General features: G+C 37.8%; 1 protein-coding gene across 3 annotated transcripts in view; it reads right to left on the bottom strand.

The window, feature by feature from the left end:
• Positions 1–18,566, bottom strand: part of LOC135472507 (E3 ubiquitin-protein ligase SH3RF3-like) — a 28,716-nt gene that overhangs the window by 4,258 nt on the left and 5,892 nt on the right. Inside the window, exons 2-12 of one of the 3 annotated variants that reach the window (XM_064752032.1) lie at positions 12,920–12,972; positions 12,390–12,504; positions 11,518–11,616; positions 10,459–10,554; positions 9,974–10,014; positions 9,373–9,730; positions 6,447–6,571; positions 5,565–5,735; positions 3,766–4,501; positions 2,811–2,953; positions 1,213–1,350 (exon numbers count right to left, since the gene is read on the bottom strand). In XM_064752032.1, coding sequence (XP_064608102.1) covers positions 1,213–1,350; positions 2,811–2,953; positions 3,766–4,501; positions 5,565–5,735; positions 6,447–6,571; positions 9,373–9,730; positions 9,974–10,014; positions 10,459–10,554; positions 11,518–11,616; positions 12,390–12,504; positions 12,920–12,972 — 2,075 coding nt within the window. The remainder of the gene's footprint in view (positions 1–1,212; positions 1,351–2,810; positions 2,954–3,765; positions 4,502–5,564; positions 5,736–6,446; positions 6,572–9,372; positions 9,731–9,973; positions 10,015–10,458; positions 10,555–11,517; positions 11,617–12,389; positions 12,505–12,919; positions 12,973–18,566) is intronic. The other 2 variants (XM_064752033.1, XM_064752034.1) reach the window with 2 other exon arrangements.

Raw genomic sequence — 18,566 nt, 5'->3', positions numbered from 1 at the left:
TTGTAAAATGAGATCTGAACTTGACCAATGCATCTCGTTCTCTCAAGGACTAGTGGTCTAATCTGAGCTACATGTACACATATGTTCAACCCTTGGCCAGCAAAGACATCAATTCAGCTGGATAGACATTCTGACTGAAACATCTAAGAAAGAAAATTCTCGGCAAAATAAAATTTAGTACAAGACCTACACCTACAGAATCAATGAGTGTAAATTTAACCTGTAATAGTGAAAAAGGTAACAATTCAATAAATTTTCTATATATGTCAAAAAGATAACAATTCAATAAATTCCATTCTTTGTGGAACTTCACGCTTCATGCTTTCAAGATTCAAACCACTGTAAACCAGTGTTAAGACATGCATTTGTGTCTTTATCAAGATAATTCAGAAAAAAATTCAGTTCAGAAGGAAATAACTACTCTTAAATTTTTGACTTGCTACTTTGAACATCATTTTCCTAACTGTAATAATCTCAATCAAATACACATGTACTAGAAAATGTAATCACTTAAGACTTTATGATCTAGGTCTTTATATGATATGTCCAGAGTTAGACGTGTCAATCAGTAGATAATCATTACTCTAATTTCTCAATCTTTTTGCATATGAAAGAGCAACTTTTAGTGCAATTTATGCAAAATCATTTTGATTTTGGAGACAAAACTACATTGGTTGGATTGGGCAGTTTAAGGGCTTCACAAAAAGTATAATTATAACGGTAAACACAGAATAATGTCTTCAGAATATGCCTGTTTGCAACACCTTGCAAACATGCGAGAAGGTTGAAGACACAATAGTGTATAGTGTATTTGTACCCTGGCACACCATACGCAATGAAAGATCTACAGAACTCCACTTTAATCATTACATGTAGCCTCAGTTCTTTCTAATACCAATTTGTGCCTTACTGTAGACTGTGATATCTAGGACCTCATTTCACAGTGCAAAATTAGGCAAAGTTAATTGCACAAGTGATTGCCATGATGACACATGTTGCCAATCAACTTGATATTCTTGAGTACAATGTGAAACGCCCATCAAATAAATAAATAAATAAATTAACTTAACATATTACATTTACTTTGTGCAATGGTGCTCTGAGATTTTGATTTCTACAAACCGAAATGCAAGCTAGCCTAACACCAGAGAAAGTAATGTGTTAAGTGGACCGACATGTATGAAGACAAGGGTTTTATCTGTCCATACATACTTTTCTCTCATTATAGTTTTGGGCTTGGACGACTTAGCCGATGCGCTGTGCGTGGATGTTGAGTCAAACGACCCAGTTTTCTTGTGATGGCTCGCCTCGGCTACCCCGGCAGATCCTTCAGTTGGATACGAGCCCGATCTACAGGATGCAGTAAAGTGCCATGGCATGTCATCAGGGTTAGTTAACAAGACAAAATACTGTTAGTAGTAAGAACACGTTCAACACATGCTAGTGCAAAGTGCAAGAACTAATGTAAAGTTTGCAAGAACTAAAGCAAAGTTTGCACAAGAACTAACGTAAAGTTTGCAAGAACTAAAGTAAAGTTTGTACAAGAACTAACGTAAAGTTTGTACAAGAACTAACGTAAAGTTTGCAAGAACTAAAGTAAAGTTTGTACAAGAACTAATGTAAAGTTTGCAAGAACTAAAGTAAAGTTTGTACAAGAACTAACGTAAAGTTTGTACAAGAACTTTTGCAAAAAGGTGCAAGAACTACAGTAGTTTGTCAAATTTTGGACATCTTTCAGAGTTCTCCTTTTATTCAATATACATGAAAATGTAACATCAATACACAGTTTTTCTTTTTTCACACGGTTAGTACATCTAATGAATAGCATACAGGTATACTTTCAGAAAAACCTGAGGGAGAGCTGTGATTTTTTGCTTTGCTAAAATCTGTCATAAAAATGAGAGAGAATTAGTTAGGCAAACAGGGAGAAAGACCTACAGTAAGGTGAGAATGAGCCTCAGTTTCCCAAAGGTACTGTAGTCTAAGCTGACTGTAACTACAATGGTCAATGCTTTCAAATCATCGCTACAGTAGTTACTATCAACTTATCCTATTAACTAAAGCTTTGTGGGACAACATACAGTTTCATTCCACAACAGTACAATCTTGTCTCAACCACAGAGAAGTGGGGTTTAGAAAGAATGCATGCTAGTAAAGTTACACAAGAGCATGTACAGTGTAAGACAATTCCACAAAGATAGTCCTCCATCATATCTTTCCTATCTTTGAACACGTATGTTGAATATTAGTATGTAAACACTAAGAAGCTTTTATGCATGCTTTTAGACAAACAATAATTCATGTGAAACAGAAAAGTATTGATATTAATAGGCCAAAAGACATTGAAATGGGAATGACCAAGTGTTTCTCCCTCCTCCCCCTCCCGCCAAACAACATGGCTATTGCTGAAGTGGAGTAAAACCATATCTTTCATTCATTCTATGGATATTTTTTTTCCTTTCTGATAATAACTTAAAAAGCTCTACTCTCAATATAATTTAATTTCCATGTTTTGAAAAAATCATTAAAAAAGTCATTTTGTCCATTAGCACATGAATGTATGAAAGTAGTTGCATGCGAAAAAACATGATGCACAATTCCAATATTACATTTTAAAATTAAGCAAAATGCACAAGCTATTTGTATTTCATAGAGTATGCACATTCTGTTTACAACATGAGCTTTCACACTGTCTTATCTCTAAGTGCACTTTAGTGGAATGCACATTAGTAAAAACTTCCAAACTTGTCAAGCATAAATGACCTCAAACTGCACAATACACATGAGGAACACCTGTTGACTCGACTTACCTAACATGACTTATTCCTACGTCTGCAACATGCACAGGTGCAGCACTTGCCGTCGTTTCGTTGTCGTGTGACTTTGATCGTTTACTTTTGCCAGGTGCGAGCCTCTTTACTAAACTTAGCTTTTCCTTTTTTTCTTTGTCCTTCTACAACATGTCAAACCAAACAGTGATCAACAACTCCAGGAATTCCCTTGCCTTTACTTCCGAATGTTGACAAACTGAGAAAGCATTCCCACCCAAATCAAGAGCAGAAACATTAGCAAATTGCAAGACTGGTGATAGGTAATTACAATCTGTATCAGGAAAACAAATCTGGTTCTGATGATTACCATAATACTTACTCACATCGATTTCACAGATGTTTTATTTTTATATATATTTTTAGTAAAAGTTTGAAGCCGTCTTCAATAGTATTTGGGGGCCTCCGTGGCTCAGTCGGTTAGCGCGCTAGCGCAGCATAATGACCCAGGAGCCTATCACCAATGCGGTCGCTGTGAGTTCAAGTCCAGCTCATGCTGGCTTCCTCTCCGGCCGTACGTGGGAAGGTCTGCCAGCAACCTGCGGATGGTCGTGGGTTTCCCCCGGGCTCTGCCCGGTTTCCACCCACCATAATGCTGGCTGCCATCGTATAAGTGAAATATTCTTGAGTACGGCGTAAAACACCAATCAAAAAAAAAAAAAAAAAAAATCAAGAGTATTTCAATTGCTGACAACAGGCTGACCCGTACTTGGCATATACCCCTTATACCACCTAGTGAGGTAGTATCAACATTACTGATGTACAATGTAAAAGCTTGAAAATGACTCAAATTGGGTTTAAACCTTGAGTCTACCATTTATCAGGATGACAAATGCACAATGTGAGATGCCTCTGCTAAAACCTTTCAAATGAATCAGGATTGCAAATATACAGGTATTTGTTAATCACAGTGCACTAAAGGACACTGGAGGCTTACCTTTTCCTTGTCCCTATCCCTGCTGCTGTGACTGGGGCTGGAGGAGTTAGAGGCTGAGCCTCCTGTTGCCCCCGCCAATACATTAGGGGGAGCATTGATCACAACGTTAGAGCCCGGAGGTGGGGCAGCATGAGGCTTCACTATCAGAGCACTGTTACTATAGCCTGGATTACTTTGCGCCAGCACAGTATGACCTGAGTGACCGCCACTACTACTGCTACTCTTCTTGCACGATTGTCCACTCCCAGATACTGCATGCTCACTATGGTGGGACACTCCTTTAGAATTTGATCCTTTGGAGGAGGCATTCGCATGGGAGGAACTGAAACTCACTGGCACAGCATGGGGATGTTTAACAACTCCTACTGAGCTCAAGTTTGTGATGTGGGAAGACTTTGTGGAGCCGGCTGAAGCGGCTTGAGACGCAGCCACCACAGCGGCCTTACCCATGCGAGGCATGAGAGGCGGGCCTGTTTGACGGACGGGCACATGGGGATTACTGCCTGTGCGCTGGTGATGAGACTCAGAGCTGCCCGAGGAAGAGGAAGAAGAGGTGGGTTTGGCCGCGGTGGGTTTGAGGACTGTCCCTTCCTTGTGCGTACTGGGTGGAAGGAGGGGAGCGGGTTCAGACATGACTATTGCTGCGGGAATCATGACGGTACTGGAGGTGGGTGCAGGGGCTTTAGCCCTGATGTTGAGAACATTGGAACTGACAGGTTTCATTGGTATAGATGACCTATAACAAACACAAAGCATACTACTTCACCAGCTAATTGTTTCTGTAATGTACAGATGCATTACTGAACTATTAACAAAAAACACGAATGTGTCAAGGCTAATGTTCTTATTTACTTGACCTGTTTTTAAATGATAATACAGAAAACTATATTTCATCTATGGTTTAGAATTTTTCAAGTGATACATTTTTCTTGATTCTAATTGATTCACTTGCCTTATAATGCAAGTTTTTGTCAAGTCTGATAAATTTCTCAACAGAAAAATGTGACTGTTAGCATGTAGAGTATCATTTTAGCGCCTTTTGATTTATTTATTTACTTGATTTGAGTTTTATACGCTCTACCAAGAATATTTCACTTATATGACGGCAACCAGAATTATGATGGTAGGAAACTTTAAGGCCATTTAGAAGTTCACTTTTACATACCAAACTTTAGGTGAAATACAGTTGAGGACAGGGCTATTAGCAGAAGAGTCATGACTGCTGCAGTCAACAGAAACTTATAAAGAAAACAGCTGGAAAAATTGATGGCCTTGCCGCGTAGTTAGAGCAATGATTCAGGAATTCAGAATGGCCAGAAAGTAATCTTTATGATGTCCATACACATAGCTATATGTAAGTACTTAGATTCTGCCCCTGGCCATCTAGTATTCTGGCAAGCTGGATTGGAGCTTCCACTCTGAGAGGTAACATGAGTGATATAATCACTGTACTAGAATACTGTGTTTCACCTCAAGTTTAGCTTTTTTCAACTGACACATTTTGCTTGAATCTGACTGATTCACCCATCTTATAGGGACACTCAAAATTAAACTTCAAGAGATTTTTGAGAAGTTCCATTCATTACTTTTCAGAAACCTTGTTGACATCAAAAGTATCATTTAAGTTTTTTTGGCTTCTTAAAGTGCAATTCTATATGCGAGGTGAAATACAGTAGCAAAAATATCTTGTCCCTGTATCTTGAAAATAAGTAATAATACAAAGATGAAGAACCCAAGTTTGCACACAAAACAGCAATTTTCTTCTGTAAATGGTGGTGAAAGCGCATACCCTTCCTTACCTGACTAACTGGACATAATTTCCGGGGAAGACACCTGAATAGCCGGTCTTCAGCGAGGTGCCCTTGAACCAGCCATCCTGACACTTCTCGTGGACTGTGTAATACTCTCCTTTCTTCAGCTCCACTTCATCTTCCTTCTGAGGTTTGTAGTTGTACATGGCCACATAGCTGCTGACAACAACAACAAGCAGCTAGAAAATCAAACCCTTCATATATATATAAATGCATTTGATTGTTGTCAATGCTGTCCTCAAAAATCATTCACTCATCATGGTGGCATCTTACGGCTGAACGGATGCTAAACCACTGACCTTTGGCAAGTTAATGCCAAACTTTCCAGTGTCTGTTGTACAGACTTAGATGCCTTATTGGCACAGGTGGTGTAAGGCTGGGAGTCAACTAGTCAACTAGTCAAGTCCTACTCAATTGCTTACCTGAGACAATGTAGCTTTAGACAGAGTCCATGTAATAATTATGACTCACTGACTACTACATCCCATTGATCTACATGTACCCTAATTCTTCAACCTTTTCAACCGCCTCGGCAACCAACATTTGAAACATTCCGAGAGAACTATGGGACGTAGAGAAATAACTTGCACAGTTTTATGAAGCTTGCATCTTTAGCGACACAAACAAATCATTTTCAATGATTTTCATAATAATTCTATGCATAAATTCCACTGAAAAAAGTGCTTCAGTGGTTGAAAAGGTTGCACATTTACAGCAGGTGTAAGTAAGGAGGAATCACAGACTTGGTCCAATAAGGGTTTGAGTCTCATTAATTTCGGTTATTATTACAAGCTTCGGGTTTACACCAGATACACGCTACATGTACCGTAATAAGGCACTCAATGAAAATGAGCTTAGTACAAGACTAACATGAGAGTTCCTGGAGTTGCTGCAAACATATTCTGTGAGATGACGCTGACATTCTCAGTGGTGGTGGGGGCCCTCCCGCCTGTCGACCCATTACACGTTGATGTGGAGGAGACAGAGGCTGCCGTCTGGAAACAAAAGCAGCATGTGCCCTTAGAGAGAACTGGAGGACTGTCCATGTAATTACAGGTCAGAAAAAAGTATCTGTGATTATAACCCTAACCTCATCCCTGTTTGTACATTCTCCTGAGCAGAACACAGGTAGATATTCGGGTAGATATTGTGCGGAGTCAGAAAACATGAATACAACAATCTGTGAGAACCTCACTTGTGATATCTACATGTAATACGTAAATCACCAGCCCATGAGTTCCACATGATGGAAGGACAAAACACATTAGTCAGAAACAACCAATACAGCTGTGAATCTCGGGAATCACCCGAGGCGATATATCAAAATGACAAGCACACCAAGGACTCCACATGGAACACCTGTCCCTGTAGTGCCATATGAAAAACTATCCATACAATATAAAGTCTCATACAGGGTAAATTGGAAAATATGAAAAACATCTTTGATAACAACTACCATGTGAACCGGTATTTAAAACATCAGATCAGACAATGCAGCACATAATAATCAAAATGTGCAAGTACCTGATGTAGTAATGTAAGTAAGGTAATCATTTTACAGGTGAAGTACTTTGAAAATTAGCCCTAAAGTGGAAGGTAGTGTTAATATGACGCTGTAAAGTATGCATATCTTTGAATACATGTACCATATGTACACAGACACACTGAACTGTTCCTCTCAAATGTACCAAGACCAAAGACTTTAGAGAATGGTTACTTAAAAGAGAAAAAGTGAATTGGGTAATAGTTGTCAGCAATACTGAGGGCAACATATACGGTTCCATAATGACTGTGATGAAGAACACTGTTTAACAATTACGTTCTTCAAGACGGTATGGCTATTGGGTTCCTCTGTCCCAAGGGGGTGGGGGTGGGGGGGGCAGACTCTCCGTATTTTCAGATACAGGTGTATGCATACAACAGTGGGACAACATTCTCAACAGTCACCTCCAGAGTTACGGTACCACTACAACCAAAGTCACCTCAACACAAAAACCATACACAGGTACGACATGGAGAAAACACTGATAACCAGCCATTTTACCAAGGAGTACATTAAAACGAATGTCCAATTTGGACGCAATGAAATAGACAACAAATCCAGCCACCTTTAAAGCAAATTACCCAACATAATAATGTGTTGTTTTCTTGCACGAAGTGCCATGAAAAAAACAGAATGAAATGTTATCCAAAGTACCAAGAACAACTAGTTTCTGTTAAGACAGAGGTGTGAAATGAAAATGAATGAGTGAATGAATGATTATGTCTTAATGGCACATGTGCAATATTTCAGCCATGTCGTGGCAAGGGTGCAATGAGACCTTAATTGTACATGATGTATGTGTGCTACCAAAATATACACCAAAATGAGGCAAACTCAATAAAAATAGAGGAAAATAATATCAGATATTGCATTTGTGATACTCTGAAGTATGTGAATTAAAAACCAGAGTTGTGTGTAATGTGAACATTTTCACTAATATCGATAAATTGCACATAAAAATTAGCACAAGTTATAAACACATCCAATAAAATAACAACCAAGGCCATTAATGAATTAAAGTGTCACTGAAATAAAAAAATACATGTACCCAAAATATTATCACCAAAGCCCACTAATTACACTACAATAAAATACATGTATGTACCAGTCCCAAACATATTTAATCAAATCATAACCAAATCCATTAAAAATTAGAGTAAAATAAAACTTACAAACATACCACAGCTAAAGTAATTTGGTAACAGCAACAGCAGATAGAAACTTTTCCATCTTTAATCTTTTTCTAATAGGAAAGTTTTGTCCCAGTTTTCCCTCCTCTTTAAAGAGCTATTCCAGTTTAAAGTCTATTTTAGCAAGTTTAAATGATAAAGATCAAGATAGTCTTTCAAGATAGGATTTGGAAGATCCTAGATTTAAGATAATTTAGAGACAAAAGTTTTCCTTATTTCCACTTTTGGTATGAAGTCATGCTAATACACACTGTGTCACCCGTCATTTACATGTAAATACAAATGACGCTGTACTTTCAAACACTCTTGTTATCATTTCAGCACAATAGCCTAACTTAAAGTGAACATAAAGTCTGCACAGTTAAAATGATATAGGACACAGTTATCACAGAAAAATATGTAAAAAATTCTAAAGTTTTGAAAACTGAGAAGTTGAGTGTTTTTGCAGACCTTTCAGCTATAAGAGTTAAACAATGACATTCATCATAATCCTTTTGAATCATGGTGTTCTGTTCTGTAAAAGTTCTTTCATACCGTTTTAATATTTCCACATAGTTTCTTTAGGAACTGGAGTAGCACTTTAAGTGAATCAGGAAAACAAATCCTTTACTCATCAGATGTAAAACTAAATACTTTCACCTAAACATGATGCTGTTAGCAAATTTGTCAAAGATCATTAATGAATTATGCTAGGAAATTAGAAAAATGAAGAACAGTAAAACAGTAGATTTTAATACACAAAACATATGTAGTCATGTTCCACACCTTTTCAAGCCTCATGCGTAGCACCTTTCTCAAAAAGTCAAAAACAAAACATCTAATTCTCAAACACAAATAGAACTTGGAGGCGTTTTCCCAATAAGGAAATATAGGAAATTAATGTACAGAACATTTTTTCATACTGTGCTTGTTCCAATTTTGTGTGTCTATTATAAAATAAACACAATAAGGAATAAAGCCACAATAAGTTTTTTTCATTGCTGTAACTAAATTTCTATATTTTCTTTTTTTTATAGTGAAAAAGTGTGGAACTTAAGTGTAAACCAAAGCTGTGTAGGCATACCTGTGAGATCTGAGAGACATATTTGGAGACAGGGAGTTGACCAGTGGAGCTGGTGCTGACTGAACTGCCCAGGGACAGGGGAGGAGCGTGAGTGGTAGGGGAGACCACTCTAACTGGACGGGACAGGGGACTAATACTACAAGGTACTACTATAGGGGTGACGAGTTCCATGGAGCGTCTTTGGTTGTGGGCGGGTACTGGGGGGTTTTGTGTGGCTATACTGGTAAGTGAGTGGCGCTTGGACGCCCCTGTCTCTACGCTTAACAAGCCGGGGTTACTGACTGTGGGTGGGACAATGTCCGCGGGGTGACTTGGGGCAGCAGCATTGGCAGTTGTCACTATCACACTGGGTTTGGCACTGAAATCGAAATAAAAACAACTTACAGCCAAAGAAATTAAGAAACAATGCATACAACAACACTCTACTTTGTAATAAACACATCACAAAAACATGAAAAACATAAATCTGCTTGGGGTTTCACGTCGTACTTAACCATTTTTCAGTCATATGACAATCTATGTAAATCTGAAAATTTTGTCTTTCTAACTTCGTCGTTTTAGTCTCAGCCTATGTTTACTCAAACTATAAAATTATGCTTACCTGGATTTAGTGTTGATAAGGCACTTTGCTGCGTCATTTAACTGAAATATCATGATATAGAAATACAACCTCGTTATCTTTAGAGAATGCACAAGTTCAAATATAAACATATTGGCTGCCAACATTTTATAATTATTTCGTTTCCTAAATTAACACAAATATGAGCAATTAACACAACTTGATATTTATATATCATAAGTCCTTTTACAATGTACCCACTAACATGTCTTAGAAGTCCCAAAATGCTTTACAAAATTGCGTACGCAAAATTTTAACTACTGGTATCAAGTATCAAGATAGCAAAAGCTGAATCTTAACAGAAAACCCTGACTAAATGAGGTTTCGTTGCTTTTGATAACTTCAATAACATACATGAAGGTTCTCTTGTGAACAGTTGATTTGCAGATTAATACACGACAGGTACCATGACAGTGGTAATTCTTTAGCACACTGACCAGTACATGTACACTGGAATTAATACACACCTCTACAAAAGAGATAGGGAATATGCCAATTCTGTCCCCTCTCCTGCCTTCAATCCAGTTATCATCAACTCGCCGTATAATTGTAACAATATCATCCTGAACAGGGATAAACCAAAGAGAAAAGTTTTATGTAAGATTTATTTGTTATTTATTTGATTAGTGTTGTATGCCGTACTCGAGAATATTTCCGCAGGTTGCTGTCTGACCTTCCCATGTATGGCTGGAGAGGAAGCCATCATGAGCTGGACTTGAACTCACAGCGACTGCACTGGTGAGAGGCTCCTGGGCCATTACACTGTGCTAGTGTGCTAACCGAGTCACGGAGGCCCCCTTATGCAAGACTGTACATTTCATAAAGAGTCAGAACACTCACTATAGTTGGGACAAGTACATCCATACAACTCAAACTTTCTTACGTATTACATTTTAACAAACTACTTCAGTGGCAAAACCTCTTTTTAAAGGAAATTCTTAAAAGCAAAGTTAAATGAAAACGATCCAGATAATTTGAACTTCTTGACTTTTCTAGACTGTAAAAAAATGGAGTTTATCAAAACCGCCATTGTAAGTTTTGCAGGATAATACAAAAAGACCATTTCTCTTTCATTTCCGTGGTGTGACATCATGAAAGACACTTGATATCATTCTAGGATCACTGCCTTACTTGGGGTCATATCTGCCTGATTCAATTTCACATCAGGAATATTATCATGCCACACCAGCCAAATTCCACAGAAACTGCCAAAAATTTTGTTTTACAGTTATATTACTTAGTGTTATTCAGCTTAAATCCTTTGGAACAATGGTGTCAGGTGAGTGCCCTAGGGTTTCCTTCTTATCATTTGAAATTTCTCTTGGAACTGAAGTAGGAATTAAGGCTTGAAACTTGTTAAAATCAACATCTGGTGTCATTTTAAAAGTACACACCAAAAATATTTGTAGTTACTAAGTGGCTAATATGCACTTACCAGTACGATCACCTACATGTCATGAACCCTTTAACACGCATCTAACAGGTTTCTATAGAGTTAATACAAAATTACCACACCACTGACTCACCTTATGAAAAGTTAAACAGTCTTTTTCATTTTCATCCTTCATATCAAAATCATAGAGTGCTTTGCACTGAGGTATTAAACTCGGTAAGGCTGTTATCACCTGTTGAAAAGATTCAACACATACTACAAATGACATTAAAGGCAAAGAATGAATCAATGAATGCTTGAGGTTTAACTTCATAACTAACAATTTTTCAGTCATATGGCAATGGGAATTGGTGTGTGTACATATACTGTGTCCTCATGAGGTAGGGCGAACCCATGTCACCAAAGTGCTGCCAGCACTGAAGTATCACGCCGAAGACACCAGACGTTCGCATTGTACTGAGACTTGGCCAACCAGTCATGTCTTCTTGCTCTGAGTCCTGAGTCCAAGCGAGGCAGCAACAAGTACCGTTTTTTAAAGTCTTAGGTAAGACCTGACCTGGGTTTGATCCCAGGGTCTCCCCACTTCCAGGCAGATACTATTAGGCCCCCAAAGCAGTCCTAAAGCATTTAAGACTTTTCTTTTCAAACATCTTGAACAAACTAAATCAACATTAAGATACACCAGTGGTGATAGCACTGTGTACGAAAATGAAAATGAAATCAAACAAACTTGTAGAATGGCATAGAATGGATCAAACAGAAAAGACGGACATAAATTCTCTCATAACATTAATTAACTGTGGAATCAACGCCCATTTAATGACTCTTAAATTATTTTTTAAGAAGAAAAGACACAAAACACTAAATCATTTATCTTTCTGTGGCACAAAGAACCATGAAGAAAAGTCGGATGTTTGTTGAAAACTAGTAAAGTCAATCTGCCAAGCAGGTAGCTATATGCCGTGTAAGATTTTATTTTAGCGAGAATGTTTGCATTTCACAGACCTGTACATAACTAGCTGGGAAGTAACCGCTCTGGCCATTGAGTTCTCCCTGATACCAGTTCATGTCAATCTGCTTGCGGAGACTGATGATATCCCCCTTCCTGAAGGCCAGATCACTACAACAACAACACCGGACTAGCCTGTAATACTTCTTCACAAATTGAATGCGAGCATACTCTTTAATAATTCCAATGCGTTATGTACATGTATGAAGTTTGCCATTTCTGTCGAAGAGACCATTTCCTTTTCAGAATAGTTAAGCAAATCGAACATGGGATATTTATTCAAGTATGTACAGATGTAAGATCTAAGGCCTACTACAACACACATGTACAAAGTGTTCAACAATTACATGCAGAAATAAGTTTAAAGACCTCCACAATATCCACAATATACATATCTAATGTATAATGTAGCACAGGTCATTTAAAGCTTTGAACAGCTAGTTTGAGCTTATTAATTGAATGACTGTTTGAATTCCCTATTTCTCTGCTAAGATTTCCACTGCATCCCAAGTACATGCACACTCACCCTTGCTCTTTGGCATCATAGTTATAGAGGGCTTTGGCTGATGGCTGCGACACCTGGCAATGTAAAAGAGAGTAGATTAACTACATGCACTTACATATAGTGTAAATATTATGACATCTACATATTATCAGAAAATTTTACTGATAGAACAAGTAACTTATAATAAAAGAAACTACTACTACAATTACACATACTGGTACAAATATCTGTGAAACCAATGAAACTGCATAAAAACCATTTAAATATCCGTTCACTACTGCTCATTACTTTGGTCAATCATTTACTGGTTTCTATGAATTCCTTTAGCATCTGTGATACATTACTAAATTTACATGTGTTTATTTATTTATTTGATTGGTGTTCTACGCTGTACTCAAGAATATTTCACTTATATGGTAGCATTATGATGGGGGGAAACCAGGCACAGCCCAGAGAAAACTCATAACCATCTGCAGGTTGCTGCCAGACATTCCCACATACGGCTGGAGAGGAAGCCAGCATGATCGTCGATTTTTCCCCATCCCAACCAGCCGAAGTGACTGTCACATCTTAATATCAATATGATATTCACTGTTGTGTTTGTGAGAGGTTATGTATATGCACAGCACATGTTTAGGCCAACAACGAACAAATCAAAAATTTTCAGTTGCTTATTCACATGTAAATGAAATCCCCATGAATCTGCCTTTTTTCAGGAACCTAAAGCTTTTTTAAGTCTTTTGGAAAGCTTTTAGCAACCAGAGTAACCAGGTGAAAACAATGAAAAAAAGAAAAAAGGTACATATAGATCAAAGCGGAAGCACTACTGAAAGGCCCTTGTAACATTAGACTGTGAACCTGTCTCCAATGAATAGTACACAGACATATACAGGTAAAATACATGCAGTTTCCTTTCAAATGAAAACATGATTCAGAAAACTTCATTAAGGTAAGTTCATTTTTTCTCACACCTTCTCTGTCAAAAGCATGGAAGGTTGGTGTGTAAGTGTGTGTGCGGGGGGGGGGGGGGGGGGGGGGGTAAAAGCTGGTGTCAATACTGGGGATGTCTCATCAAAGTGACCCTGTTGAGGAGGCTGTGAGAGAGACAGGAAGTTAGGCTTAGGCTGGCCAAGCCTTAGCCACATCAAACAGGCAGATTAACACTCCTAACCTTACACCCAGGGAGCACTAAGACAGGCTGGCAATATCCTGACCCTTCACAGGATCACCTTAAGGGGCCCCTCGACTGACTGTCAACCATATCACACACTTAGCCTAGTCAGAGGAATCCTTCCAGTTGTCAAAGCATTAACATTTATAGCCTATATTTTCATGTAGTATTAATATTCCTGTTGAAGATGCGAGATACATGTTGAGCATGTGTACATTTGAAGATGTTGAAGATGTGAGATACGTGTTGAGCATATGTGTACATTTGAAGTTGTTGGAGATGCGAGATTACATGTGAGCATATGTGTACATTTGAAGATGTTGAAGATGTGAGATACATGTTGATCATATGTGTACATTTGAAGATGTTGAAGATGTGAGATACATGTTGAGCATATGTGTACATTTGAAGATGTTGAAGATGTGAGATACATGTTGATCATATGTGTACATTTGAAGATGTTGAAGATGTGAGATACACGTTGAGGCATATGTGTACATTTAATATTACTGGCAAAAGCTGTACATTCAGATCTACATGTACCTGGACATCGACATTTTCTTTAAAGCACTTTTCTCTTGCTCATTTTTCCTTGTTCATGTACATGGAGTTTTACAATTAAATAATAACACATACTTGTTTTAAGTTTCAGACACTTTCAATGAGACAGACATGCTGTACAAAACAAACCATAAAATATAATGCCCAGCAACACGTTTGTCAGGTTTCTTGAAATCCATAAATTCTTGAAAGGAATTCTTTCCTGACCTATACAACGCATAGTTGTACCAATAAATTGCCTTTGAAGGTTATTAACACTGCATGCATATCATCTCGTGAATCAGTGAGATACATGTATCGATGCCACTAAATATGTGCCAAATTGGGTGAAGTGTATACAAACTTTTGAAAATAATCAAACCAACAGATCAATGTGAAAGAATCTTGGTGCGATTGGCATGGATTGGCCTTAATATGGGTCATCTATACATGTCCAAGTTTTAATATCAGTATCTCCTTCCAATAATATTTAGTGACATTTGCACAAAACTTAATTCCCCATGTAAAACAAAATAAAAGAAAATGCCCTTAACATGATTTTAACTGAACTCCTTGTTAACATAAAAATAAAAATGTATCAAATCACGTAGACAAATTTTACAATACTTGGGCCAGCAAAATATTAATAAGCAAGTAAGAATTACTGGCCCAAACTATTGTCAAACTTTGTATGAACGACATCCAAGGAATATTGTTGATTCAGCAGATTTGGGACATTTTCATTATTCTCTTCAAATGTCCGCTGGATCTTATAAACAGAACAGTTTACCGGATCAGAAAAATGCTTTATCCCCCAACTAACTACAGTACGTTGATAAGGGGACAACATTTGTAGTCACTGTAAATTAGTCCTATATCCTTCACGTTAGCAGATTTCTCCTGTAGAGATTCACATGGCAGGATTCCAATAAGCTGGCCTAATAGGACATAAAACTACATTCAATAAGTCACTAAGCTGTGCAGGTGCATTAATAGAGATTGTAAAGATTATCATTCTCTGAGAAGAGCAGTAAATTAATACTAATTGCACAATTCGACCACCTGCACCATTTAGAAACTTCCATGGAATACTTAATGTTAGTGCGTTAAAATCTTGGGGATCTAACCCCGATAAGTTTTATTATCAATATTCCCATCACTGAGCTACTACATTCTGCATGTACTACATGTAGCTGTAATGACAGGTGCCAAATTCAGATTTTCAATCTGGGCACCCTATGGGGTTCCATGACGGGCCAACATCGAAGTAATTGCACTGTTACAATTTCAATCTAATTTGGGCTTTTAAGGCTTTGGGTTTAATTTGGGCACCCATCATTATAGGTTTGGAAAACTGCCTCTACTGGACCCTAAAAAACAATAAAAAATGACTATTTATTTCGTAAGTATATAAAACTGGGTGTAGGCCTAAACTTAACACTTTGCTTGACAGTAAAAGCCATTAAGAAACAAGGCACCAGTGATGCTTTTCTTCCTCAAGCTTTTCCCACAGTGTCCCGATCATAAATAAAGGATGACCTATATGAAGCAAATGAATAAATAAGCTCTATTTCTGCATATTAACCATGAACACCTGCATACCCCTTCAAGGCAGTGAGTGCAAGTAGTCAGCTGTAAACAGGAGTATACAAAAGAGAGTTATTAAGTTATTAATTGTTGACAGCTGACAGGACAAGGTCTGTACACCCACATCTGTGGATGCTAGCATTAATCACAATGTAAACTCCTTGTACACAGCGAACTGAACACAGGAGCACAAGTCATCAAGAATACATGCGCACGTGTGCTGCTTGACATGACTGTAATTACACTCTTTTTTGGTTTTGTTTTTAAAGACTTGCATGTACAATCCAAATTAACTTTAGTGAAGAGCTTTCTTGAACTTGAGAGCAATGTCACACAAATGATGCACATGTACATGCAAGGTGGGATATTTACTTGGCTAAGGATTGTTATACTGATCTCTCAAGTTCTGATTAACAGATGACAAAGAAGAGACTTAAGAGTTACACATTAGACATCAACATTTATCTTCAGTATTAAATAATGTCACTGAAATATAACTGATACAGCTTTAAACCATGACCATTCATTCATTTACCAATAATAGCCTACATCACTGCCTTTCAGGACTAAAAATCTTGGGCAAATTTTTACATTGCTAGACGGTACCCAGCTGCAGAGGGCAGCACATGAAGGTGTCCATAGAAGGCATGGTAGGGTAGAATAAATGCAAGCAACCATAATAAACTGGGTAGAATAAATGCAAGAAACCACAATAAATTGCAACTCTATCCTTTTCAATGTGTGTGGGTATAAGAAATGATGGAAGATTTCTTTGCTGCCAATCTTATGTATGAACGTCTTGGCATAAGCCCTAGAGGCAGTAACAGCTGTGAAACGCCTCATTTTTATTATGATGTAGATGTTATCCAGTATACTTGCAAACTAACAGGGATCACACAGATCATATAACCGAAAGCAAAACAGACAAGATCTAGTACTGATGTACCAGGAGCAACAGCTAGTAACATATATACAAATTGCTAATGTTACAATGTACTGTTGGTTTGCTGTACATGGAAGCCCCTACATGCTGCACAGAAAACTAACATTACATAATTCTGTATTTTGGGGACATTAAGGTCACAAATGTACTTTCATGAAATCTACATTGGGACACCAAATAATCTATGAGTAGGAACGAAAACAGATGTGCGGAATGGACTAACTGCCTCTGACTATAGCCCAATCTACACTCCTGAACCTCTGTGAAAAGCAGGACTGTGCCAGGGTATACAGTTACCAGACTGAGGAGTGACATAGTAGTATCTGTAAAGTGTACTGCTAAAAGCAGGCTATTGCTCTGTGCTGTTTAACTACACTGGCATGGTTACCATCTGCTGTCAGATGTTCTACACACACAAACATTCTGCAGAAATGCTATGTATAGATCTTTGTATAAGCATGTCACCATGCTTCATCTGACTATTTCACACTGATGGCTGGAGACAGTTTTCAGTCACTAGAAAGAAAGATTTATTTACTTATTTGATTGGTGTTTTGTGCCTATACTCAAGAATATTATAGGGTGATGGCGGCTATCATTTTGGTGGAAGGAAATCAGACAGAGCCTAGGGCAGGCACTAGATTGAAGGACGTTAAACTGATGATTACATTAATAATCTAATAATTAATCAAGTATTCCACCTGTCACAGAACTACTCTATGTGAGCCAACAGGACCTGCCTTCCATGAATTTCAGTTCTATATAAGCTTTTAAGTTCCTTTCTCAGAGGAGAAGAATCAATGGCTAACTAGTACACTTCATCTGTGGAACAAACTTGATACTCACACAACTACTGACTAATAAACAGAGTTACATTGAAGTGTGTTTTTTTGTGTTTTAACTTTAAAATGACACATTCCGTCACAGTCAATATGCCTGAATTACAAGAGAGCTACACAATAAAAATTAGACTATGCAATGAAAATTGCAAGGGGGAGATATAGAATATATCTTCCCTGTCTATAGCTGGGTTTGAACCGGCATGTAATTATTATGTGTCCTAGAGATTAAAAGGCAAGAATCTTAACTAGATCCCCAGCAGCTCAACACTAAAATGCATTACATGTACATTACAACTGTCAAGAGTACTGGTCCTTTCAAACATATATGGATGGTTACAAAGATGTTCAAGGTCGTGGATATGTTTACAGACATGTACATTTGCAACATCTGGTTCAGAAAATCCAGCTACAATGTATAGTTTGAGTTGTGGATTTCTCTTGACTGATCTACTGCACATGTTAACCTGTGTAGATGAAAACAGTCAGGTGGGGTGACAACACAGATAGATGAACATTTGTTATCCTGCCGAATAAAAGCCTGTTATTCTTATTATCAGGTATCAAAGGTCTGCTGCTGTTTGTCAG

This window comes from Liolophura sinensis, chromosome 8, assembly GCF_032854445.1.
Source record: "Liolophura sinensis isolate JHLJ2023 chromosome 8, CUHK_Ljap_v2, whole genome shotgun sequence".
In the NCBI taxonomy this organism is placed as follows: domain Eukaryota; kingdom Metazoa; phylum Mollusca; class Polyplacophora; order Chitonida; family Chitonidae; genus Liolophura; species Liolophura sinensis.
Note: the sequence above shows the minus strand (reverse complement) of the source record. Positions and strands in the feature narration are given on the sequence as shown.